At 42.7% G+C, this 26,527-nt stretch overlaps 1 protein-coding gene across 1 annotated transcript in view; it reads left to right on the top strand.

The window, feature by feature from the left end:
- The window catches only part of trpn1 (transient receptor potential cation channel, subfamily N, member 1), a 40,512-nt gene extending 15,830 nt beyond the window's left edge, over positions 1–24,682 (top strand). The window contains exons 5-28 of the mRNA XM_088601787.1: positions 180–284; positions 2,300–2,398; positions 2,787–2,888; positions 2,979–3,080; positions 3,493–3,591; positions 5,078–5,278; positions 6,128–6,229; positions 7,162–7,260; positions 8,040–8,168; positions 9,217–9,345; positions 9,764–9,880; positions 10,166–10,264; positions 10,694–10,894; positions 12,322–12,420; positions 12,908–13,114; positions 14,092–14,193; positions 14,880–14,978; positions 15,467–15,613; positions 16,542–16,649; positions 18,194–18,391; positions 20,304–20,510; positions 21,084–22,443; positions 22,737–22,883; positions 23,088–24,682. Coding sequence (XP_088457913.1) covers positions 180–284; positions 2,300–2,398; positions 2,787–2,888; positions 2,979–3,080; positions 3,493–3,591; positions 5,078–5,278; positions 6,128–6,229; positions 7,162–7,260; positions 8,040–8,168; positions 9,217–9,345; positions 9,764–9,880; positions 10,166–10,264; positions 10,694–10,894; positions 12,322–12,420; positions 12,908–13,114; positions 14,092–14,193; positions 14,880–14,978; positions 15,467–15,613; positions 16,542–16,649; positions 18,194–18,391; positions 20,304–20,510; positions 21,084–22,443; positions 22,737–22,883; positions 23,088–23,293 — 4,464 coding nt within the window. The 3' untranslated portion in view covers positions 23,294–24,682. The remainder of the gene's footprint in view (positions 1–179; positions 285–2,299; positions 2,399–2,786; positions 2,889–2,978; positions 3,081–3,492; positions 3,592–5,077; positions 5,279–6,127; positions 6,230–7,161; positions 7,261–8,039; positions 8,169–9,216; positions 9,346–9,763; positions 9,881–10,165; positions 10,265–10,693; positions 10,895–12,321; positions 12,421–12,907; positions 13,115–14,091; positions 14,194–14,879; positions 14,979–15,466; positions 15,614–16,541; positions 16,650–18,193; positions 18,392–20,303; positions 20,511–21,083; positions 22,444–22,736; positions 22,884–23,087) is intronic.
- Positions 24,683–26,527: the final 1,845 nt, after the last annotated feature.

Genomic DNA, 26,527 nt, shown 5'->3' on the forward strand with positions numbered 1-26,527 from the left:
AGATAACCATTTCTTGTTTTTACACATCCACCTTGTCGCCCAACAACTATAAATGAATCAATCTCATCAGCCCCTTAGATTATGTTAATAATGCATTTAGAATGCAGTGCTGTTTCTTCCTCGGTGTTTACTACAGTATCATCATGCATATGCTGTACGCCTACTTCAATTCTTTCTAGGATGGCTGCATTCCAGTGTTTTTAGCTGTCGAAGCTGGGAATATTGGAGTTGTGAAGGAGCTTCTCGGCGCAACGCCAGAGCCACAGCTCAGAGCTCAGAGGAAGGTAAAAGTGGGACTGAGTCTGTGAAAGGCTTTGTTCCTTTAATCTTCACATCTTGGACGCTGTACAGTAGATTTGTCTTTGTATGATGTGCAGATTAAGTGAGCCGAAGTAGATTCACTAGATGTTTTAAGTTCTTGGGAATTTAGTGACTTTTCATGGTCAGATGTTCTTGTTTCAGAAGTGTTTTGTTTGTTGTTAAGAGCCTCGTCCATTTCACAGGAAGATGATGAAACTGCTAACGGTATTAATCAAGTATGCCTTCTGGTGTACAGAAGACGTAATATTTTTTGAAGACTGAAATAGAACATCAGCGTACGGTGTTAAAATGTAAAAAGTTTCTAATTTCTAAGTGAGATGCATAGTGCAGGGCAGCATGGTGGTCCAGTGGCTAGCATTACTGCCCTGCAGTGCTGGGGCCCTGGGTTCAAGTCCAGACCTGGGCTGCTATTATCATTATTATTATAGTTTACACTTACAGTATATAGCGCTTTTCTGGACACTCCACTCAAAGCGCTTTACAGGAAATGGGGACTCCCCTCCACCACCACCAATGTGCAGCCCCACCTGGATGATGCGACGGCGACAATAGTGCGCCAGAACACTCACCACACATCAGCTATCAGTGGGGAGGAGAGCAGAGTAACGGAGCCAAACCATAGATGTGGATTATTAGGAGGCCATGACTGGTGAGGGCCAACGTGAAATTTGACCAGGATGCCGGGGTTATACCCCAACTCTTTTCAAGAAACACCCTGGGATTTTAATGGCCACAGAGAGTCAGGACCTCGGTTTTACGTCTCATCTGAAGGACGGCGCCTGTTTATAGTATAGTGCCCCCGTCACTACACTGGGGCATTAGGACCCACGTGGGCCATGGCTATGTGCATGAAATCTGTATGTTCTCCCCATGTTCACCTGGGTTTCCTCCTAGGGCTCTGCTTTCCTCCCACGGTCCGGAAACATACTGGTAGTTTAATTGGCTTCCAGGAGAATAAGCCTTGGTATGAGTGTGAGCATGTCTTTGTCTGTGTGTGCCCTGTGATGGACTGGCCTTTGCTTGCTAGGAAAGGCATCAGTTCCCCTGTGACCCTGAATTGAAGGAAGCAGTTAGAAAATGAAAGAATGTGTAGTACAGTTTTTAAAACCCTCATATACAAGTATTAATCGGAGACAAAAGCTACCATATTTCCGACTTAAACAAAATGTACTACTGTATTTCGAATTCTGATTTGTACCTTTTTGCAAGGCTTGAGGTATTAAGTCATAACTTATTGGCAGAAAAATGACACTTGCGTTTAGATTGTCTCCATGTCCCAAGCGTTTGTTCTGTGTTATGAAGCTAAATTATTCAGTCTGTAATTTTTCCAGCAGCTGTTATTAAATGATTCTGTGGTTCAAAAATGAGTTATGTGAAAATGGGAAATAAAAACCTTTAGATAACAGCATTTACAAGATGCAGTTTGATTGTGTGAGTCACCATAGTGTTTAGTTTTTACTGCACAGCAAGATTAATTAAATACAGCGCAATCATCTATTGCAGGTGGGTGTTTAGATCAGTTATAGTACCAAATATGCCTAGATGTTTAATCTGCTTCTTTTGAGCAGTGCCAATTTTTGTGGTTTTTCAACTTTACTGAACAACCGATTTACTTTAAAGGTTTTATAAATGGTCTTCACTTTGATTTAAATCTATGGAGGACCACCTCCATTCTTCAGGTGATTGTACCAGACATGAGATTCAACTGAATCCTTCTCCAAGGGATTCCTTTCCCATTTTCCATGGTGCCTGGCAAGGTGAGCCGGGGTCTAGTGTGAGAAGGTTAAATAAGACCTTTGGAAGTAAAGTTGATATCATAAAACACAGCAAAATGAGAAATAAATGACACAAAGCAACAAGGCGCCGCTCATACAAAAGTAAGAGGTTAGTGCATCTGCATTAAGTTATGTTGTGATTTCTCTTGCAATTGCAAACTGGCCCAACTTGTAATCAAATCTTATTTAATTTAATGTTTCAGGGTAATGGCGATGCTGCTCTGCATATCTGCTGCAGGAGGAAAGACATAGAAATGGCAAAGTTTCTCGTGGAATTTGGGGCCAGTGTAGACTTTCAAAATGTGAGTGTCGCTTCATTTTCAGTGGCACAGTTTCAACCAAATGTGACGGAAATACACCAATAAAGAAAATTACTGCAGCTATGAAGAAGCAAATCTGCGGTGCTATTGGATATCAGAAACTGTAAAAATGGTAAAAGAATGCCCATATGTCTATAAGTACACAATGGCCACATTTGTGCAGAATAATGAATGGATTCTAAGAATTTCCTTTGAGACACCACAAGGGCATTTCCTCAGTGGTTTCTGAATCTTTTCAAATGTTTGTCCAGCTGGAGTGTCGCCCGGTGCAGTGCTCTTTACGAGATGAGGCGATAGCTTATTTTTGAGTCGTAATTGTGGAGATAATCGTCTCCGACTGATTCTTGTGGCTTTCATTGCCTGACGTTAGGACGAAGGACAGACACCTCTCCATGTTGCTGCCTGGGAAGGAGATGAGCTCATGCTGAAATACTTCTACCAATGCAAAGCCAACCCCAACATTGTTGACAAGGTACATAGAGAATAGGAGGTATGGTAATGATGTGGAAGAAAAGGAGCTGGAGCTGTTGGAGCTGATGGCTTATTCACTGCTTTGTCACAGATGGACAGATCCCCTTTGCATATTGCAGCAGAACGAGGCCACACCAATGCAGTGGAAGTCCTGACAGAGAAATTCAGGTCTGATGTTTTGGCCAGGACAAAGGTACATTTTCAAATCCTTAATTGTTACACATGGCATTTACCTTTCTATATTTTGTTTGGAACAGGAAGTTTGCCATCCAGTTTTCAGATCCTTAGAAGCCTTAATTGAATGTCTTAACCACATTATCAACCAAACTTACCTTGGTCGTCCTCAAAGTACTCAACATTCTGCATTTTAGTGCACTGGACCAAAGCATTTCCATCTCTGTGCTACATTCCCCTGATCGACGAAGGTTGCTATGGTTACGACAAAATAGGCCTTATTGGGACACTTCTCTGTAAGTCTTCATGACAAGACAAAGTCTTGTCTTGTCTACCTACAGTACCTCCTGTAACAGACTGGGAACTTTGCACACAAATTCCTGACTACAACAATGAGTAGCCACATCACAATAGCTTTTTCTTTCCCACAGGATGGCAGTACTCTCATGCACATTGCTTCTCAATGCGGCCACCCAGAAACTGCACTGGCATTCCTGAAAAAAGGAGTTCCTCTTCACATGCCAAACAAAGTAAGTTGTGAACAGCAGTTCAAAAAAGTGAATCAATGCTGAAAACTTCATAGGCTATCACTGTCTATATATAAATTATATTACTGGTTTACCTGAGCATGCTCTGGGACACATTTGTGTCAAAGACCCTCAGTTAAAATCCATAATTCTATCTTGTTTTGAGGATAAAGCAGTCATTAAGTCACCAATATGGAGAAAGACCAAATGATTTGAGGCATTACTTTTTAAAAGAGTCCCCTGGTGATTTAACAAGGTCTTTTTTTTTCTGTAGCTGAAGAGTTAGTTTTCTCCTGAAACAGAACCCCAATTACTGCCCATTTAAGCAAATGTGTCATCCAGTCCATGATGAAACTGTGTAACCAGCGTTGAGAGTTCAAAATTGTAGATGCTGTAACAGAGCAGAGGATCTGCTCTACCTCAGGGGGTTCTACCTCTGGTCAGACTCCCAGGGGCAGCGAATACAAACACTGCTAAGAATGTAATTAGTGTGCATTCTGCTGGGAGTTGTGACGGAAATTGGTGCCACCTGCAGGTGAGCTGATTACCGACTCTATAAAAGAGAACTAAAGAAGATGGAGGTTATCGACTCCTTCGGGGATAGGTCGGTAACGTCTCGAGCAAGACAAACATGGAGCTTATTCAGAGAGACGAAACAGTGAAATTTGTTATGACCTGGGAAAACTAACACCGCTGGTTGCTGTGTTAGGGAATTGTGAAATCGTAGGTTTGATTTTTCGGTCCCTGACCAAACAGGATCTACAAGTGGAAACATAAAATGATTTAGAACGGGAAAGTGGAACGACTAAGGTTAAGGACCAAACTAGAGTCGGAAGGAATTAAACACCAAGGCTAGGCCTGTAACGAACAGTTCTTTCCGGACCCTATGCGGACGACACAGTCCGACGGAGTGGGGAAACACTAGGGAAACGTCATGCAGGAAAACGGGGCTGAAGACAAGGGGGCGTGTCCAAGGTGCGCTGGTGCACGGGGGAGGTGTGGCCGAGGCGAACAATCCGAGAGTAGTCCTTAGGGAAAATCCAAAACGCAAGGGTAAGTCCAAAACCAGGAGATCCATCAGAAGAAGGAATTAAAAACACGAAGGCCGGGTCGGAACCGGCGGAGAGGGAACAGGAACGGGAACCGAGGTTAAAACCTTAACGGGACCAGGCGCTTCCAGGTCCCGGACTCGCACGATATGGAAATCAGATGCAGAGCCCGGATGAGCGTCAGCGCCTGGCTTTTAAGGTGGGCAGGGAATGGGAAACAGGTGCAGAGAATGAAGTCTTAAGTGAAAGGGCTGGAGCACCCTTAAGGAGGGGGAACTTATATCGTGACAAGGCCGTCCTTAGCTGATTAACTACTTTTACTATTTAGAGAGAATAGGGGTACAGTATAAGTACATGGGTCCTCCATACCAAAGCGGGACGAACACGCTCTCGATGCTGGGGCGCTCCCTGGCCCAGCCGGCTGTTGTGTGCTCTCCCAGGCCGGAGCAGTGTGCCTCCACGCAGCCGCAAAGAGCGGCCACAGCGCGGTGGTGAAGGCGCTGCTGCAGAAAGGAGCCCACGTGGACGCCACCACCAAGGACAACTACACCGCGCTCCACGTCGCGGTGCAGAGCTGCAAGCCCCTGGTGGTGCAGATGCTGCTGGGCTTCGGGGCCCGGGTCCAGCTCAAGGGCGGGAAGGTAGGATATCGATCAAACCCTTCCCTTAGGCCATCGGCCATGACATTGAAACAGAACGGCATTGTGGTGTTTTTTACCGTATGTTAATGACAAGGTTCATATTTCTTATTTGTTTAATATACTGTAGGGGCTATTTATTTCATTCTGGGTTTACTGTTGGCTCGATCCACATTGTTCCAAGACTGTGCGTCTTTCCTTATAAATATTTTTTGTGGAACATAATGAACTTGTGGGTCAGGGTTTTCATAAGGTGTGTATATATGGAGGTTTAATACATATTTATTATCAATTACTGTCAGGTGAGATGTTTACAATGTTAATGAGGCATCCCTAGATATACAGTACTTATGAGACCAGGGTGCTGAGTCAGTATTAATCAACTGTGTATCTGTACATATTGTACGAACATTCATGGCATTAATGTTATTTCTTCCACATTCACTGACATGATTAGCAATGGGGACATGGTGGCGCACTGGTTAGCATTGTTGCCTCGCCGTGCTGGGGCCCGGATTTCATTACTAAGGCTGCTCTCTGCGTGGAGTTTGTATTTTCTCCGTGTGTTTGCATGGGTTACCTCCAGGTGCCCCGGTTTCCTCCCGCAGTCCAAAGACAAACTATTATATTAATTGGCTTCTTGGAAAACCGGCCTTGATGTGTGTGCCCTGTGATGGGCTGGCAACCCATGCAGTGTGTATCCTGTCTTGTGCCACTGCTTGCCAAGACAGGCTCTAACTCCCCCATGACCCTGTATTGGATGAAACAGAAAATGGATGGATGATAATGAATGGTATATGTTATTTATAGTAATGAGTTATCTAATGAGTTATCATGTGGCTCCGACTACAGGCCCAGGAGACTCCTCTGCACATTGCTGCCAGAGTGAAAGAGGGAGAGAAAGTGGCAGAGATGCTGCTGAAGAGCGGAGCAGATGTCAATGCGGAGCAGGAGGTCAGAGAGTTCTGGATCATTTTGTATTTCCTTTTTTTTTCACAGGAAGAGAAAATATGAGAGTTTATTTACATAGAAAAAAAATACGGGGAGGGGAGAGGGGAGAGCATGTGTATCGATTTCCAATTTATAATCCAGGATATAGGGAATCGGGAGGAGAAATAAAAAGAAAACAGAAACATGAACTGCCCAAAACTGACCTGCAAGAAATTCTTGAAGCCCCTTCAAGACTTGGACCGTCACCTTACTCTGACTTGCCAGTGTCAACATCATAGCAATTCACAAACGTTAACTAAGAGGCCCTAATTATGAGTTTTGGATGTGTCATTTTAATTCTACACATCTCTCCTTTCGGGCAGCTGCCCATATAGACAACATTTTGGTAAGAAGTGTCAGGGAACCGATAGGTAGAATAGGAGGATCCTTATGTGTAACCGTGAATCCTTCAGAATGTGGAGTAGCACAGGGACACTATCCAAAAAACGTAATCCAGGGGCTTGGTCAATTGGAGAAGCAATGAGTCCGGTAACCAGGGAAATCCGAGAAAGACAATCTGAAAAATGAAATCCAAAGGGCGTGGTCGAAAAAGGCAGAAGCAAAGATTAGGAAACGGGAGATCAGTCGAAAAGGTTGAAACGCGCCCAAGAGAATTCTACAGGAGGCTCCTCAATGGTGAGCATGGGTTCGTGCGTGAGGGAACTTTAAATACTGAAGGGAGAGGGATGTGGTTGGATAATTGGTCTGGAAATGAGAATTTGTGGAATCTGGTACCTGTGAGAATGTGATTTCAGTTTCAGAATGTGGGTTCAGTTAGGAATGATATTGTGAAACAGTGGGTTTGGGAATGTAACAGCGTTTGCGAGGGAGAGTGGGGGGTGTGACAAGTACTTTGCCGTTACCGACGAAGACCTTGCTGTGGCCCTTTTTACCAGAATGGGGAAACAGCCATGCATATAGCCGCTCGCCATGGCAACCTGAAGATGATGCAGGCCCTGATCGAGGAAGGGGGGGATGTGACCTCGAAGTCTAAGGTAGATTTCTGAAGCGGTTTGTGTGGGGCCCTGCATCGGCTTGTGTGGGCCGAAACATTTTGTTTTTCTGTTTTTTTCTCCTACTTTTCCACATGGAATTGACTTCTGCCTGTTCTTAAGGTATATGTATTCCTTCCTCTAACTGATTATTTGGAGTAAGCAGCAGCAGCACTGGGATTTGATAAATACCTTATTACTGTAACGGAACAGAATGCAATGGATTGATGTCAGCAAAACTACACTAACGGACGTTTTTTTTTCTCTCACATAATGAATTCCTTTCAGTGGGCAGTAAGTTGCTTTGTGAAACACAAGCATCGCAGAACATAGTCCACTGACAAAAGATTGAGAAAGCACCCTTCCCTTTCAAAAACGTCTATAAAGAGACGTGTGCTTTAAAAAAAAAAGATGACATAGTTTTGTTTGTGTGTCTAATGATTTCAACCCTAAACCTTTGACTTTTGACAGACTTTGGCACAAACAGTGGTCATCCTGGTCAGGATGTTTCCAATAGTACCATTGTGCTTTGTGTAATGAAACCCAGCAGCTGTAATTACACTGATGGAGTTATCGTAGTAAGGGCAGTATAGAAATAAAAGAATAAGAATAAGGTGTTTAGAGGTAAACTGTTGGCCTGTCCTGTGATTTTCTCAGATTGTGCACGGTACTTACTCCACACGTCAATATCTGCATTTCAATAAACCAAAACCCATTACCGCCAGCCTAAGAATATTCTTGAATGTCTGAGCAGGACAGTAATATTGTCCATCTGTCTTCAGGCTGGAGAGAGTCCTCTGCACATAGGAGTACGCCACTGCCATGCCCACATTGTACAGGAGATCCTCAGCTATTTGGCCAATGAGAGGAGCCCCAAAGAGGCCACTGTGTGTGTCAGACAGGAGAACCAGGTGAGGGAAAGTCAGAGAGATGTGATTCTGAGTGATTGTGACACCAGAATGCAAGACGTGTTGTCACCGTTCCTAGGTGGAGCAAAAAGCATGGAATACGTGAAAACAAAAATAATTTAAGATGGTTGTCACATGTCATTCATGGTTTTGAATATTTTCTTATCAAATCAAAACCTATTAAATAAACAGTGCAGTGCTGTACTATTTACAATACTGTTTACAATACTGTAATGTGTACGGTGTAAAATGTTGTGTTGTAGATTGCATGTTGCTGCCTTTTAATATTTGTATGATCAAATTATCAGCAGCTATGAATAGTAGAGATCAGGTGCCATCAAGTGGTTGAGGCCTGTCGTTGCAGTCACTAGAACACAAGAGAAGATTACAAATGGCAGCAGACCATCTGACCCATCTAATTATCCACCCAGTCATAAGTGATCACTATTGCTAGGCAAAAAAAAAATGTAACAAAAGAGAAAATCCTCTTTTTTCAAAGTTGTTATTAATTGTACATTTAATTTAGCTTTATCAATTTGACAAATGGTAGAGATCCATCCATTCTTTTTCTAACCACTTGATCCGACTGAGTGTCGCAGTGGAGCCAGAGGGTTTCTCGGTGAGTAATGGGCAAGGCAGGATACACCCTGGATGGGACGACAGTCCATCACGGGGCACACCCTCGCACCTGGGCCACGTTTCTCAGTAGTTTTTGGACTGTGGGAGGAAACCTGAGCTCCCAGAGGGAACCCACATGAAAATAGGAAGAATATAAAATCTCCACGCAGACACCACATCACACCACATCAGACCTGAACCCAGTATCCCAGCACCGAGAGGCAGCAATGCTTACCACTGCCTCACCTTGGTCACCAACCTATGGTCGAAATCCTTGTCACCAAAACACAGAAATCAGAAAACGAGCCAGCTCTTCAGATCCTTTCAACAACCCGTTCTTCTTCTCGTTTTCTCCTTTCCATGTTGGTTCTGTCTGTTCACTAGGTAAACAGGGCTGAGTAACTTAACTTTTAATAAAACAATGTGCCTGTAGGAAGGAGAGACGCCCTTGCATCTGTCTGCAGAGCTTAAGAAGGAAATGATCCACTTTGAAGGAGAGGACATCGCAATCGTCAGGATCCTCATGGAGTGTGACGCGGACGTCTCTGCAGCGACAAAAGTGGTAACACACTTTCATGAGGAAGACTAACAGTTTTTGATAGTGAGGAGCACAGCAGCCTCTTTTCTCACCAGATCCTTTTAAAAAACAGTCTCCTCCAAAGACATGGGTTTTGCTGGACTCTGTCACCTTTGTTTTTTACGTTTCTCATTTCTCTGCCCATGTGCCCGTCTCCAGCCCTCGTCACAGGACAGGATTCATCAGAAAACCTGACGTTGAACGTCACCTAACTCATTTCTCAAAGAGGTTCTGACCCAAACACTGTCTGCTGTGTCTTCATCAGTTGTTATCTGAGTTTTCTGTATCCCACCTACAAACAAACTTAAGACAATGTAGGGAGAGGTTTGAATATTTTGAGCGTGCTGTCTCTTTGCAGTGTCTAAGTGGCTTTTTCCTTCTGTGTTTGTGAAAATGCCGACAGTCTGGGGAGACACCCCTTCACTACTGTGCCAGAGTGGGCAATGCAGATGTCCTCCTGGAGATCCTCAAGAGCCTCAAGTCCAGTCAGCTGCAGCAGGCTGTCAACAAGCACGCCAAGGTACAAGTGTCTTCAACAGCTCGGACCTGGGAAATCAAAGTAGTGTCTTCTGAGGTGTGGGGTTGAAATCAGCTCCTTTTGAGTTTCTAATGAACATCCTGTGTTCCTGGTTTCGGGAACCAATTACGTTTGAATCAACACATCGCTGTTCATTACTTCACAGAAAACGTTAGCCTCAGTCAATGTGATTTCGAGGGTATAAATTTGGTTTGCTTACCATTAAAAATCCCCCTTCAGTAAAACAAAAATGTATATCGTGGAATTTGTTCTGTGGTTTTGGGACAGAATGGGTGGTCTCCACTACTGCTGGCGGCAGAGCAAGGACACAAACAGATTGTGAAGATCCTGCTGCAGAATCATGCCAGAGTGGACGTTTTCGATGAAGTAAGACATCATCCTTTCCTCTAAGATCTCCGTCATGTAGTCGAAGACTGAATGGTTTTTCTTCAAAGAAGAATGGTTGTTTTCCCCATCTGTGACTAAATTAGTCCTTATGCCAGAATATTGGGTATGGTTTTTGCGGTGTGGCAAATATAAAGGCCTTTAATTTAGAAACAAATTTACCGTGTTTATAAAAAAAATTGCCTGCAAAGATTAGATTTCAGGTGTGCATGACGTACGGTTTTACTGCATTACCAGTTTCACTCTCAGTCGGTCTTAAAAACGAACACTGTTAAAAAGGTGTCTATTACCATGAAGGATCCCAAGACATGCAGAGGAAGGTCTTCAGGTGATAATTGAAATGAACAGTCGTGCTTTTAAGTTTTGTACCTTCAGTCGCCCCTGGCTTGGTCTTCTTCTCTTGACATCCAGCACGGCAATGCAGCTCTGCACCTGGTCTCGGGAAAGGGCCATGAGGAGATTGCGGATATCCTGCTGTCACACAAAGCATTTGTCAATGCCAAGACCAAACTGGGCATGACCCCGCTTCACCTGGGGGCACAAAATGGCTACAACAGGCTGGTGCGGATGCTGGTGGAGACCCACATGGCCGGCATCGATGCCCTCTCTCTGGTGAGACGCTTATTAGCAGTGAGCAAACTGCACATCTTTGTAAATGTGTTGTTAGGAATCCCTGGTGGGAAGATACAAGGATCCTGTGCAGACGCAGGCACGGGTACTAGATGAGGCAGGCGAACAATCCAAAAACGAGAGGCAAGGTCGTGGTCAAAAGGCGAAAGGCAAATAGTAATCCAAGGAGATCTCCGGTAGCAAACAGTCCAAGGTGAGAGGCGAGGTGCAAAGTCGAAAAGGCAGAAGAGGAGTCCAATAACCAGAAAAACCGAGGTACGGGGAAAAAACACCTGGTAGAGCTCTCAGGGAGTAGACTCAATACCGAGCAGCGGGAAGCAGGTGAAGATGGTATAAATAGCACTATGCACCGCACGGTGGAATGTGAGCAGGTGGTTTAACTTGTGCGGCGGCGTTTGTTAATAATCACCCGCTGCTGGGGCTGATTAGCTCGCTTACGAGTTGGTCTTGACTGCCTGGTGGTCGTGACATGTGTACAATGCCCAATTAGCTTCTAGTGTGTCTACCTTGCTCAGTTTTCTTGGAAATTTTGCAGTGAAATGATAACACTTTTGTCCATCCATCACTGTCTTTTTATACCCAGCCATGATTCCCTTGTTTTCTTCTCTTAACATTTTATTGAACAGACAAGACATGGGTAGAAGGCATTAATCTTACCTCTGTGCTTTCACTGTTCTTTATTGCATTTTGCTGTTTTTTTCATTACAGTATATAGCATACACTTTTAGAAGGTTAGTAGAAGTGAGGGCTGATGAAAGAGAAGAACTGGCAGGTTTGTGCTTGGACCTCCCCAGCACATTTGGTGTCAGTTCTCATGGTATCTCAGATCATGGGCTGTCACTGACGCGCTGTGGTGGGCTGTATTGTCTTGGTACAGTAGGTTAAAAGTTGCTGTCTGCAACAGTGCACTGACATAATCCATCCTCCAACATGGACTACAACACCAAAGGCACTATAATATTATTCTCTTGATACATGGGGTGCACTGGTTGCTTTCTTTCTGGGATTTTCTTTCTTTTCACCAGGCTTCACACTCTGCAGGTTAAATCACCTCATTACCTGTACTTTTCCAATCAACTCTCTCAGCAATGTGGTGACGTAGTGCTTACTGTACGTATCAATGTCACTGGAGCTGAGTTTATCAGTTAATGAAAAATGTAAATCAATATCCAAAATATGCGTACTTTATTTTTCTGAAAACATAGATCTATAAATAGTTCTCCTCTGATGCTCTGTTTACAGTATATGCTGGATAGATTGTAATCTCCCATATACATACATTTCCTAATTTCCCAAATACATAAAATGCCATAGACAGCACTGCTGCATACATGGGGCAGCCTGTCACCCTTCAGTACAGGTTTAGCAGTGTCACATATTGTGAAAAGTTAACTTTTCTTCTCTTCCAGAATAAACAGACACCTCTTCACCTTGCGGCTCTCAATGGTCAGCTAGAAGTGTGCAGCAGCTTGCTTAACATGAGGGCGGACGTCAACGCTACTGATATTGTGAGTGTGGCCTATACTGCTTGCCAAAGAAAACTGGGTGGTCAAAGTGTTCCAGGCAGCTCCTCATAGCAGCTTGTTGTGACCTGGAGGTTTACCCACTCCGTTTCCAGAACTGAAAAAGTCATGGAAGCATGGGGGTGTAAATGAATATCCTGGGAAAATACAGAAGTAAAGCTGAGATGTGCTCTAAGGTGGTACATACAGTACCTAAACAGCCCAAAAATCTCAGATGGTAGTGAACGTGATTACAAGTTTTGTGGAAAAAAATAAAATTGTCCTGGAGGGAAATGCTTTCCCTGTGAACCTGGAGCTACTTTCCAGTGTGTTGGCATTGATAGAATACCTGAAAGTGCAAAGACAGACCATAGAACTCTGCTACCTTGTCACTCAAAAGCTTACATTCCAGAGCACCTGAGTTCAGCTTTTTTTATGGCATTTCATGGTAATGTCTGTGAGTCGTACAGCGATACCCCCTTCATCCCCACAGCACGGACAGACGCCTCTCCATCTGGCCGCGGAGAATGACCACTCGGAGGTGGTGAAGCTCTTCCTGAACCACAGGCCCGAGCTGGCCACGCTGGCCAACGTCGAGGGCGCCACCTGTGCCCACATCGCTGCCTCCAAGGGCAGCGTGGCCGTCATCAAAGAGCTTCTCAAGTTCAACAAGGGCGGGATGACCTCTGCACACAACAAGGTGACCGCTCTACAAAAAAACACGGCGTGTGATTGTGTCTGAGAGAGAGAGTTTCAAGGCAACGAAATCATGTGTTGTACATTGACCACCGAGGGGTCATCTAGGTCATTTGAAGTTGTTCATCCCATTGGAGTATTTTGGTGGAGAAAACTGCAGTACAGCACAAAAGAATTTGAATAGGAGAAAAGCAGGTGGTGATTGTGAGAAGATGATGTTGAAAAACAATTGTTTCACTCACAAAGCACAGGCGACCACATACATTTTTTGTTTTATTTCCTGAGAATATCTGTGCCTCTTTTATATTAAACACGTAAAAACAGCAATTAATTCAAGAGATCACTTGTTAGTCTCAGTATCCATTAAAATAAAAAAAACAAAGGGTGCTTTTGATCACTATATTGGTACAGGAGGCAAAACACTTTTATTGGAAAATATTTGGAACCAGTTTTTAACTTTACTGTGACAGGTGCCCACATGTGACTGACCCAGAGCACAAATCACAAACCTCGTGCAAATCTGATGTCTGTTCCCCTCTGGAAAAAAAGAAGGGGCACAAGTGAAAATAATCGGAGCCTCCTTGGAATATCTTGGTTGATTAGTATTTGGGAAGCTTTAAGAAGAGCATCTCCAGGTTAACACAGTGATGGAGTTTAAAAGACGGTCATGATGATAAAGATAAACTCTTCCTCTTGCAGTAACTTCTGAGAACATTTATGTATCCATTTCTGCACTACTGTCATGGGATTTGTGGAGCTTTATCTTATGGGGCAATGAAATAAATAATTTTAGTTTATCCATTCGCCCTCCAAATAAACCAGCAGCCTGTATATTTTTACCTTGGCTTGATTTTGCAGTATTTGGGCAGTGTGAGAATAGGTTTTTAGTACTTTATAGTCGATTACCTTATCTAAGGCAGCACTGGGGTTGCCCTTGAAGCACAGTGTTTTGGAACTCTGTGTTTTTGGGATCTTTCGCAGACAAATGGCTCGAGCCCAGTCCACTTGGCAGCTGCTGGAGGCCACACAGAGGTTGTGAAGGTGTTACTTGAGGCTGGAGCTTCAGCAGCTGAAGAAAATGCGGTAAGTGAACATACAGTAGAAGACAGTAAGGATGTATTGATGCACTGAGATAATAGACTGTGGGCTGACTGCACAGAGCTCTGTGCTAACCTTTAATATCCACATCCTAATGACAATTTGATAAGGTGCCTCCTATTTTTGCCAATGGTGGTCTGTGGGACGTTTCTTAATCTTTGTCTGCAAATGAAGCACATAAAAGACTATTTCTGTCTAATTACACCACCTATACACAAAAGACTGTCGATTTAAACAAATACCCGATTTAACGAAGATTTTCTAATGAACCTGGCTTAGAAAGCCATTGATAGTGACGTTTCTAGCAGAACAAAACTATTTTTAGGGAAAACTGTAACAGTGAGGGATGAGGTTTAAACCTCGAGAAAGGGACCAAAGTGTTTCTTGTTTTATAGATGTTTGTTTTACATATAATCTTGTTTTACATATAATCTGAGTCACGTTATGATCTGAAAAGCATTTAATTTTTTTCAAATTAATTTTGGTTAATTTATTTATTAACCAGTTATTTCAAGCATTATTTTAATCTGTTTCAAAACTCTGACAATAGGAATACAGAGAGTTGACTGATATGTTTTTCATTTTTTTAGCTTTGTGAGGGTGATACTCATTCATGTCACTCTTTTATTGAATACCTAACAATAAAATATTATGTCCTATTTTTCCTCAAGGAGGGAATGACTGCTATTCACTTAGCTGCCAAGAACGGACACACACATGTCCTGGAAGCCTTGAAGGGCAGCATCTCCCTTAAAATATACAGCACCAAGGTGCCCATTGAATTTAAGCACATTTTTCAATGCCTCAAATATGTATTCATTTACCATTTTGTTAGTACCATATTTGTGTTCAAAGGAAGCAGAATAAGGCTCTTCGGAGTTTAGAAATTCGTGTTTCTCTGCAGCTATGAAAAATGCATTTTCAAACCGAGCCCTATTTGATTTTATTTAGAAACTGGAATTTATTTTCATCTAAAATAGAAATGTTCACAGAAAGCCGAACTATCTGTAGAATAAAGCACTAACATGAGCAGTATCGTAATGTCTGACTGGGCTGAATTTAATCCACTGACATTCACCTTTTTATTTTGAGGTGTTACGTTTGAAGTGAAACACATAGAAACAGCTTTTTTTAAAATAAAAAAAACACCAAGCAGTGTATGTTAAAGTGAAAAACGTAGAGAGCTCGAGAGCATTGTGTGTGGTTTGTCCTTGCGTCCGGTAGATAATGGTTTCTCTAATCCTGTTGCCGTGCGCAGACAGGACTCACCGCACTCCATGTGGCAGCTTGTTTTGGACAGACGGACTTTGTGAGGGAGATTCTCACCAAGGTGCCGGCCACGATGCGCAGTGAACCTCCTCAAAGCTCCACAGAGGGACAGCCTGGTCGAGAACCACTCGCTGAGGTATCTTAAACCATGGGACAGGACCGCATAGCATCGGCGTTGCTCAGCTCTGAGGCCTGGAGTTCAATTCCTGGGGTGCTGTCTGTGCTGTGGGGTTCGTATGTTTTCCCCATGTCTGCATGGGTTTGCTCCAGGTGCTCCGATTTCCTCCCAGAGTTCAAGGGCAGACAGGTAAGGTAATTGGCTTTCAGGAAAACTGGCCCTGGCACCACGAACGCATGTTTATGTCCGTTTGTTCCCCGTGATGCACTGGAGTCCCGTCCAGGGTGTACCCAGCCTTGCACCCATTGCTTGCTGGGATAGGCTCTGGCTCCCCCTGCAGTCCTCAATTGAATAAAACTGTTAGAAAATGTACAGTATGGACAGACTACAAGACCTGACAGTTTCCTGCAGGTTCCCCCAGTACTTGCAAGAATGCAGGAAAAGCCATTGTGTCACAAGCTGTCTCAGCTCATTGTGTAACTCACAGACTTTTGCTGCTCTGGGAGTGTGGATCAAATTACCCAGCTGTGCTATTGAAGTCGATACCTAGGTTTCTTTCAAGAAACAGCTTATGAGATCTCTGGATCAATTACCTACTATCACCTTTTTTAGCTTTGTGATTTTGTGATACAAGCAAAGACTTCGTAATGCATGCTTTCACTGTTTTATTGAATACATAAGACGGAAATATGTTTCTGTTTCTTGACCAGATGGCCTCCTCTCGTTGTAACCACTCAAAACCGTTTTGATGCGCTAGAGCTCAGTTACCTGGGTTGGGCCAGGAATGTTATGACACGTAATGGCTAATGTCCTCAGTTCTGAAGAATTTTTGCGTTTCAGCCACGTTCTCCTCTCTTCTGTGTTACTTGCACTTGTTGGCTGTTTCTGTTCCTGTACGTCTATGTCGTCTGTCGCTCACCCTGTGCTGTGTGTGTCTGTCTCTCAGTCAGGTCTGACCGCCCTCCACCTGGCCGCACAGTCTGGCCACGAAGGCCTGGTGAGGCTCCTGCTGAACTGCCCCGGAGTGCAGGCCGACGCCGAAACCAACTTGCAGGCACGTCACGCCCATTGGTTCTATTCTGAGAGCACAGTTTACATATTTTAGTACTTAATACAGAGTAAATATAGCATTCAAGAGCCTCAGAAATGTTTTCATAACACATTTTTCAGGTTGACATTTTCATGAGATGGAAACACCAGTGCTCAGTCATTACCAGATATTTTCCTATAGCTGTCCTCCCATTTATCCTTGGTGTTCTCTTCTCCCCAGATTGTCACCCTTTTTCAGAGCTTAGAATGGCATGTTTTTCTTCCTTGTTGTGAACATGGACTCTGCAGATTTATTCCAAAGTGAACCTCTTTTAGTCTCTTGTATCATTGTACTGTGGTTGTCGTTTTCATCAAGTGTGATTGCTGTGTAGCTCTGTATTATTAAATATTATCAAATACCTCACTGTTCTCTGGCAAGATTGGGGATCAATCAGGTAAGGTGGCTTTTGAAAAGAAAAAGGGTGAAAACATGCTTTACCTGAATGGAGGTTATTGTTACTGAATGCGAGCTGTAACAACCAAAGTGATGGACCCTTTGTGGGTGACGAGTTCACTATGAAGCCGAAAACAGAATAAATAACAAAATCCAAACTCGTGGTCTAGGGAGTAGCAAACGAGGTCTAAGTCCAGAAGTGAGATAAATCGTACAATACCCAAGGGGAGATCCAGAAGTCTAGGTTACTACAGTAGGCAATCGGAAAGTCCGATAACCAAGAGAGTCACAAGACGAAATGCCAGACGAAATTCAGAAGTCGAGGTCGAGAATATAGCTGTTGTCCGGTTACCAAGAATTCGAACACAGAAAGAATGTTCATGCCCAACGGGGAAATTCAGCTCGCCAGGGAAAACCCACTACTGAGCACTGATGTCCCTACGGGCTCTCCTAAAGTATCCTAGCTCTGGAGGTGGGGTAGTGAACGGGAAAGGTGATTGGGTAACTATCGCTGGAGTCTATGCCTTCTAAGATTGGTTGTGGTTTAAAATGGGGGGATGCTGATACCGTAACAGTTATTAACTGAAGTTCAGGAGGGATAACAACGACAAGTCAATCTTACACAGCTGTACCTAATCACCATCATTATGAAATTAGTTATATTGTATGTATATCACATCATATAACACCTCCCTTCACGTTCGTCTCCAGCATCCCTCCTCCACCACATGTCCACCTCGCAGCTGCCCCTTGGTTCACTCAGCCTGAATGGGGTTCGAGTCCCCTCGTCCTGTGGTCCTTAGGTTACGATAGCAGCCTCGGTTGTTTTCCGGGTCGGCATGCTGGTAAGTTAGAAGACGGTTAATGAGCGCACCTGGCCTACCGGAATCGACCGAGAGAGGTTATTGCCACTGCTATCTGGAAAGAGACGGTTACAGATTATGGAAAGATAAAGTTAAGGTTCATGTGGAAACCCCCTGCCAACGCTACCCAAAAAGGGGGCTCTTCCACACTGCTGTACTGTCTATGTCCAAAGAGATCAGCGTGAATAAGAATTTCAATGTACGAGTGCATCTGGCAATAAACTCCTCTACTCTACTACTCTCTCTCCACAGGGCTCGACTCCCCTCCACCTGGCCGCGCAGAACGGCCACACAGAAGTTGTGGGCCTCCTGCTCAGCAAGGCCACCTCCCACCTGCACCTGAAGGACAAGCGCGGACGCACCTGTCTCCACCTGGCCGCCGCCAATGGTCACGTTAACATGGTCAGGGTGCTGCTCGGCCAGGGGGCTGAGATTAATGACATAGACAAGGTGAGAGGAACACCGGTGGTGAGACAGAAGGAACGGGATGACACTACTCCGGCTTTCTGCGACAGCAACACTTACTGTACTTACAGACAAAATGAGCTGTGTATGACATTTACCACTGTGAATTTGAACCAGTGGTTCTCCCCATGACAATGTGCTTTTATGCTTTTTAATAATTTATATTACGGTTTATAATAGTATATATAATCGTATGGTATAATAGTATATATTATATAGTATATGTTATAATATTATATATTACATAGTCTGTCTTTTGGATGAGACGTTAAACCGAGGTCCTGACTCTTAGTGGTCATTAGAGATCCCCGGGTATTTCTCGATAAGAGTAGGGAGTTATCCTGGTGTCCGGGCCAGATTTCTCCCCTCAGCCTTTACCGTGGCCTCCAAATTGTCCTCATTTATGATTGGCTTGCACTTGCCCTGCGATGGACTGGCGTCCCCTCCAGGGTGTACCCTGTCTTCCGCTCGTTGCTTGCCGACTAGGCTCCAGCTTCCCACGGCATCGTGTGGTATAAAGCGGTTTGGCAAATGACATAATAATAATAATAAACTTTATTTTATATAGCACCTTTAAAGGTGGCTTCTCAAAGCGCTTTACAGGATGACAATAACAATAAATAAGAAGACTACAACAATAAATAAGAAGATTTCACAAGATAAGACACAATTACAATTACAACAATAACAATAGAAGAGACCGTGGAAGGTGGTACTAAGAAGAGCAGAGGGGTGAAGAATGGATGACAATGACATATTACATAGTATATATTACTATATATTATAATATAATAATTTATATTACGGTTAATCTTACTCACTGCCTTCACTGTTCTTTGCATAGTTTTACTTATTTTCATTACCGTATTCAATACCTAACATATAACACATGTCAGTAAAAGTGAGGGGTGATGAAGGAGAGGAACTTGTAGGTTTTTGTAATATTAGGAAGAACGTCTTAAAAATGTGGTAATTACAAGGCAAGATTATTTACCTTTTAGCTTCATTGTCACTTGATACATTGTCTGAAACGGGAAGCCAAGACTTCAGCAGCTGCTGAAAATTGACATTTAAGGATTACACTTCTCCATCAATTTTTGTAATCTAATATCGTAGCTGATTATGAACAGCATATGTTAGCTTATCCAACGCTGTACTATCCGGGAGCTAACCATGATTTTGTGGTCAAGATTAAACTAATGGATTGTATCTTGACATCCGCTCATGAGCACATTTTCCACTCAGCAGTAATGGATATAAATCTAGCATACTATCTGGTTAATTTAGATTTTCGGAAGCTTTTTGAAAAAGATAACTTCTCAACATTGCAGGTGATACGCATTCAGATAATTCATGAACTTGAATGTAGTGTGCAAGTGCCATAATAACCAAGAACTGGCTGATAAGGGGCAGATCTACATTCTGGTTAAATGAGTAAACTAGGTACTGCAAAAAAAAATATTAAAAGAGAGAAAAAAGAAGAGAGTAAATTCAGACCTGGGCCAACATCTGGCAGCTGTCTTTTAATGTAGAATTTCAGAATGTTGCATGCAAATAGCGAAAGCATTAACTATAAATAATTTGTGTTGATGCGTAATGTTGGGATATTATTTTGAAAGTGTTTGATTTTAGAGATTCAAGAAGGGATGCAACATTAAAATTTTAGGAGATGAGAATTCTTAATTCGAAAAAAAAAACACGTATTGTTTTTGTAAAACATCTTATTTTTAAAAAATACACAGTCACAGCAAGATATGCATTGATGCCCCGTATTTATTATTTAGAGACTATATATTAAGACTATAACAGTATTAATTTTAAAATGCTCCAAGTACGATGAGGAAGCATGTTTATGAGATTCCACAGGTGTATCAGTCATTTTCCTTCTGGCCCTCAGAGTGGCTGGACTCCCTTGCATTTTGCAGCCAAGTCGGGGTTTCTGGGGATGGTGCGTTTCCTGGTGGAAAGTGGGGCGTCAGCCAGGATGGAGTGTAAGGAAGGAAGGACTCCCATCCAGTACGCCGCTGAGGAGAACCACCAGGACACCGTCAGCTTCCTGTTGAGGCAAGACAACAACACCTTCAAACTTGTGGAAGACAGGAAGGTAGGCCTGAAGTCTGTCAGCCGGTTAACAGGCCACGAGTGACCGGTACATGATTCCACATCTAACTCCCTTTTTCATAATAACTTCCAAATTGGCCCGCAATGAAAAACACCTTTGTATTCAGTAGAAAAAATAGGTCTGGCCTCACTTAACTTGTTAGAGTTCATTAAGCAAGTGGAAACAGCAACAGGCATGCACACAACAGGTATGTTAAGGTATATTTAATTTATAGGGAGGCTTTTGAGAATAGCTAGTGGATAGAAAACAACATAGTTAAGGGGTAAATGCTCAGACTGATGTAATTACTAGAGTACCACAGCGAGCTGGATCAAGACCACTGCTCTGCCAGATGTTTACCAATCTTCTAGATTCTGCTATGGTAGATAAACTAGTGACTTCTACAGATGATACCAAAATAGCAAACAGTAGCATGGCTCTATTTTAAACTGATTTGTGATGTATTTTAAAATCTGACCCAAACTACAGTAAGATTTACTCTGCTTTTGGACACCATGTCCAATGTGACAGGCGTTTCTCTTACACAGATTTGATTTGTACCGTTATCGTTTTCAGTTCATTTTCGACCTGATGGTCTGCGGGAAGCTGAACAACAACGCTGTGATCGAGGAGTTTGTCCTCCACTCCCCTGCCCCTCTCGATGCGGCCGTGAAGCTCTCGCGGGCATTTGGCCTCACCGCTCTGAAGGAAAAGGAGCGCTCCATGGACCTTCTGAACGCCGCAAAGTACTGCGAGGGCATGGCTACCGAGCTCCTCACCGTGGCCTCTGGAGGCAAAAGCGCTGGCTACATCCTACGCGCGCTGGACCACCGTGGAACAACCATGCTGGACTGCCTGATTGAGAGCCAGCAGAAGGATGTGGTGGCCCATCCTGCTGTTCAGAAGTACCTGACGGAGGTGTGGTATGGCAGCCTGAAGTGGGCACCCTGGAAGATCGTCCTCCTCTTCTTCTGCCTGCTGTCCTGCCCACTGCTCTGGCTGGCCTTCTCCCTCCCACTGAAGCACAAGTTCAATAAGATCCCCATCATGAAGTTCATGAGCCACCTGGTCTCCCACATCTTCTTGTTACTGCTCTTCATCGTCACCATTGTTTATCCCCCAGTTAGTCCCATCTACCTGGGGAATCTGCTGCCCGAGTGGAATGAGTGGCTCCTCTTGGCCTGGCTTTCGGGGATGCTGGTGTCCGAATTGACACACCCAGGAGAGCGGGCCGGATTAGCCTGGATCCGTGTCTTAGTCCTGGGTTTCTCCGCTGTGGCCTTCTTCTGTCACTTGCTAGCTTTTGCCTTCCAGTCTCCCGATGACCTCCACTGTCTTTTTGCCCGCAACATCTTCCTAGCTGTTTCCATGACCCTCAGTTTTGTGCAGTTCCTGGAATTCTTGACCTTTCATCACTTGTTTGGCCCCTGGGCCATTATCATCCGAGATCTCATTAAAGACCTGGCTCGGTTCGCAGTCATCCTGGTTCTTTTCCACACTGCCTTCACCATGAACCTCTCTGCTGTCTACCAGCCAGTCTACCCAGAGGAGCTTTCCTTTGGAAACACTACTGGCGACCATAATAGTACAGAGATTCAAACCCCGTTGGAAATATCCATCAAACTGTTCTTTGCACTCTTTGGGCTGATTGATCCTGATTCCATGCCATCGCTGAATCGGTCACCGGCTTTCACAGGAGTAATCACTCACTTTGTCTTCGGAATCTACCTGGTGGTGACAGTCATTGTGCTGGTCAATCTGCTGATCGCCATGATGAGTGATACGTATCAACGCATCCAGGCCCAGTCTGACACCGAGTGGAAATTCGGTAGAGCGGTGCTGATCCGGGACATGAACCGTAAATCTGGCACACCCTCGCCTTTCAACCTCTTCACCAACCTCTTCTTCTATGTCAAGATGCTCTGCAAACATGGAGGTATTTATATTATTCCATCTTTTATTTCAAGAAATAAAGCAACAGATTACTCTTGCATTGACAAAAAACAATGGAAGTTCAGTGGGTTGCCTGCCTAAATTGTTTTCATATTACAAGGCTTATCACATATCAGATGGCTCAGCTGAAAGTGGAGCTCATTCAGAGTCCATGTCTTATAGTTCACAAAAAGCAGGTCAGTTCACCTACAAAGGTGAAGGGGTGAAAATGCAGCTGATACAAATTCAGCCATTTACCATGGAGACAACTTCAACAGTTATTACTGCATTTTTCAGGAAAGGTTTGCTCGTCCGAAGGGAGGGACCTGATGACAGAGGAAGAGGACCTAGACGCCGTGTCAGACACCCACTCTCTAGATTTGCTGGCGCGCACATCTGTTGGCTGGATGAGAAATAACAGGAGGAGCCAGATCTCTCCAGAGGGCACGTACACCTTTTAATACATCTATTGGTACACTTGACTTTGAACACAATCTCTTGCTGTACATTTCCCAGTAAGTGCTGACCCTTACCTTGTCTGTAGGACAACAGGTTTTTAAGGGAACGATCATGCTTGGATTGGGTTGGATGGCTTTTACTTCTTATCTGTAGTTTTTCTGAAACGCTTGATGTTTTTGATTTTTTTAGGTGGTTTCGTCAGACACTCCAGACAGAGTGGGCTACTGCACATTGACGAGGTGACTGACTGGCACACTGTGGCTCTGCGGTACCTGGCCCTTAGGGGAAAAACTGATGAAACACTGCTTGAAAAGAATCAATCTCCATACGAGGAACCCATCATGGTGCATTTTAAACATCCCTCCAATGCAAATATGCCAGATCGCATCTCCTGACAATAATTACTTTGTGCTTAATACTTCCTTGTCATTACAGCTCCTTATGCAGTGGTCTGCCTAAACCTTATGATGTAGTATCAGTATCAAGAAGAAATGACACATCTGATTTGTTTTTCTTGCCACCTACGGAAAGCATGAAATATGAATGAACTAATTTCTACTGGGAATGCCAAAGAACTTTTTTCATCCAGGGAACCTTCACATCTGAGCTTTGCTGAGTAGAAACGGTAGATAAGATAGTACATAAAACCTATTGTTTGTTTTTTGTGACAGTTAAAGAGCAGACTCTAAACCATGGTCATAAATGGATAGGACTGTTGCCCTTTACCACCTAAGAAACTTGCCAATTTTGTGTCCTCTACCTGTAGCTACTACTCCAACCCAGAGGGTAAAGGTGGCTATCAATTTAGATTGCGCTCTCTGCAGTGAATGTATCACCAGCAAGCAAGCTAAGATAATCTAAAGAGTTCTACAAAGGGGCAGACTTCTATTGATTTAGACATTTTGGCACCTTTTGTGGATGTAACGCTGTGGTCCAACATAAACTAAAACTGGGGCAAAAGTGTCTTTTCCCCAGCTAGCAGCATGTGGCCTATTTCTGGCTGCTGAATTTAGACTAGAAAATTATGTCTTTATTTTTATAAGGTGAAGACCTTAAGACTCCGATAAAATAAACTTCAGAATGCAATAATATACTGTATATATACTGTACATTCTAACGGTTTTTATTACCACTTGAGTTTATGTGCTTTAGTAGAGTGCTTCTTACTTCAATAACTGATTTTCTTCTCTTCTTAAAGAAACTAACCATTTGCCTAAGTGATGTTATAAACAGATAATCATTTTATTTGTGATGATGTGTGTCTGAGACATGTCTCATGATTTACAAGGCTACATCTGGCACACTTAATTCCATCTTCAGCTTTAGTTTGATGTCATCGTGTCATTCTACACAGCCTTGACCTGTTTATTCAGTTTTCTCTGAATTTGTTTCATAGCTGTTATGGCTATTCGTATCTACATTTTAAATCCTCCAGATTTTGTTGCTATCCATGTCTGCTGGAGTGCATGCTTTTCAAATGAGATCTTAGCTGCTTTGTTTACAGGTATTCCAGTTTTACTAGACTTCGGTCATGTTCAGACACAATAGCTCCTTTTACGTAGTGATGATTCCAGATGCACTGTAACAACTGGGCCAGAATGCGCCGTGCAGAAGATGAAAATTTTTATAGCTGTCTGCATTTTCAAGATGTAGGCTCCATAATGAACAGTTCAAGACGGCTAACAAAAATAATATATTGTCATGCTGCCCATTAAAAAAAAACTACAGTATTAACATTCATGTCTTTCTCTTTAAAAGCAAATAATTATCTCCATTAAGTATTACTTCTCGCAATCCACTAGAATTGCTCAAAACATTTAAATAAGCAGAAATATTTATTCATTAACATTTTTTCACAAGCACACCTTTCTGTGGAAAAAAAATATTTCATTTTAATGTACAAGGAAAAAAGCTGTGTTTAAGATAAATGTTTCTTATAGTGGTTCTTGTTAATACAGATTACCATGTTATATTTAGAAATTTAATTCTAAATTTCTGAAAGAAAATAGCCTGAATCAACACAAGTGGATGACGTTTCGATAAAAAGGTACATTTGTTTATTTTTCTGTTTACCTTCACATGTTGTGTGATTAGATGTTGACATATAATGAAGATATAAAATTGAAGGTACAGTAGACACAAAATTCCTTTTCAAGACTGCGGTTGGTGACATTACAACCTATGTTGAAAATAATACGAGGAATATAATGAAATTTGAAATTGCATTATATTGTTTGCAACAGTACAATATTTCACAAAGTTAGGCTTAAAATCACAAAAACATGTTTGACTCTGGTTCAGGCCAGCTAAAATCAGATTAGATTCTTGGACCTTATCACAGTGCCATTATCAGTTACTGTTTAATACTGAAGATGTGGCTTGAAAGGGCATTTTTGCAACTATATTGTGCAAAATGTAGCATGCCTCTATAATGTAAGCACCTTATTAAGTATGTATTATAGCACTTAATTTGATGTTGTCTCCATTTAACCTAATGTCACCTTCAGGCTAGGGTTCATTATTTTGATGTTTTTCGTGTTTGGTAAGGACATACCGTAACTATGTGAATATGACTATATAGTAGCCTTCTAAAATATCTGGGCTGCAAAATCAAAATCTGGTTTTGACTAACTGTTATTTTTGCATTACAGTCAAGCATTTGGTATTTGTGATTGGGAAATAAATACGAATGATAAGAGCAATAGGATTTCCTTTTATTTTTGGGTAATTCCATGCAGATATTTGATCAGATTTCGTCATATCATACTGTATGATAAGAAAACATTTAGACTATAAGTTAGAAGCACTACATTTACATATGATGTAAATTTCAGAGTATTAAAAGACTTTGTATGAAACCCCTTGAGTAATCCTGGGTAATCACCAATTTCTGTGTAAGCATTGAGCATGCTTTGTCAAGCCTTTGCTGGATTTACTTTGAGATCTTGCCTACTCTTAAGGTATTCTGACTTATTTTTTCTTTGGCACATAAAATGCACGCTCAGTTGAATTTAAATTTGGACATTAACTTGACCAGTGTTAGATTTTCTACTTTTTTCTCCTGATCCTCCTGGTTTATGTTGCCAGTATGCTCTGGGTCATTGTCATACTGCATGGTGAAGCACTGCGTGATTAGAATGGAAAACATGTTTTTTCTGTGTATAGAAACAGAACGTTCCTATCAACCATAGATAAAGACAAGTCAGCCAGTTCCTGAAACAGCCAGGTGCGCTCAGGCCATGACATTACCTCCACCATTCTTCACAGATGAAGGGCTGATTTTTGGAGCACCTACAGCTCCTTTCCTATTTCACAATTTAACCTTTCCATCACATTGCTGAATGCTTATCTTGGACTCATCTGTCCATAACATTCTGTTACAAACTATTCTGGCTCATCCCTGTACTTCTGAGGAAATTCAGAAGTATGGTGATATATCATGGCCTGGACTGCCTCTGAAACTGACGAGTACATCTGAATCCGTCTCTGTTTTTTATAAAAATAAAGTGTACAGAATTTGGATATGAAATGTCTTTTGTGTCATTTTGATTGATTATTCACTACTGGCTGTGAAACACTGACGTACCATTGACATAAGAACCAAATGACTTGCACCTGTTAACCAGAGA

This window comes from Lepisosteus platostomus, chromosome 12 (genome assembly GCF_059453375.1).
Source record: "Lepisosteus platostomus isolate fLepPlt1 chromosome 12, fLepPlt1.hap1, whole genome shotgun sequence".
NCBI lineage: Eukaryota > Metazoa > Chordata > Actinopteri > Semionotiformes > Lepisosteidae > Lepisosteus > Lepisosteus platostomus.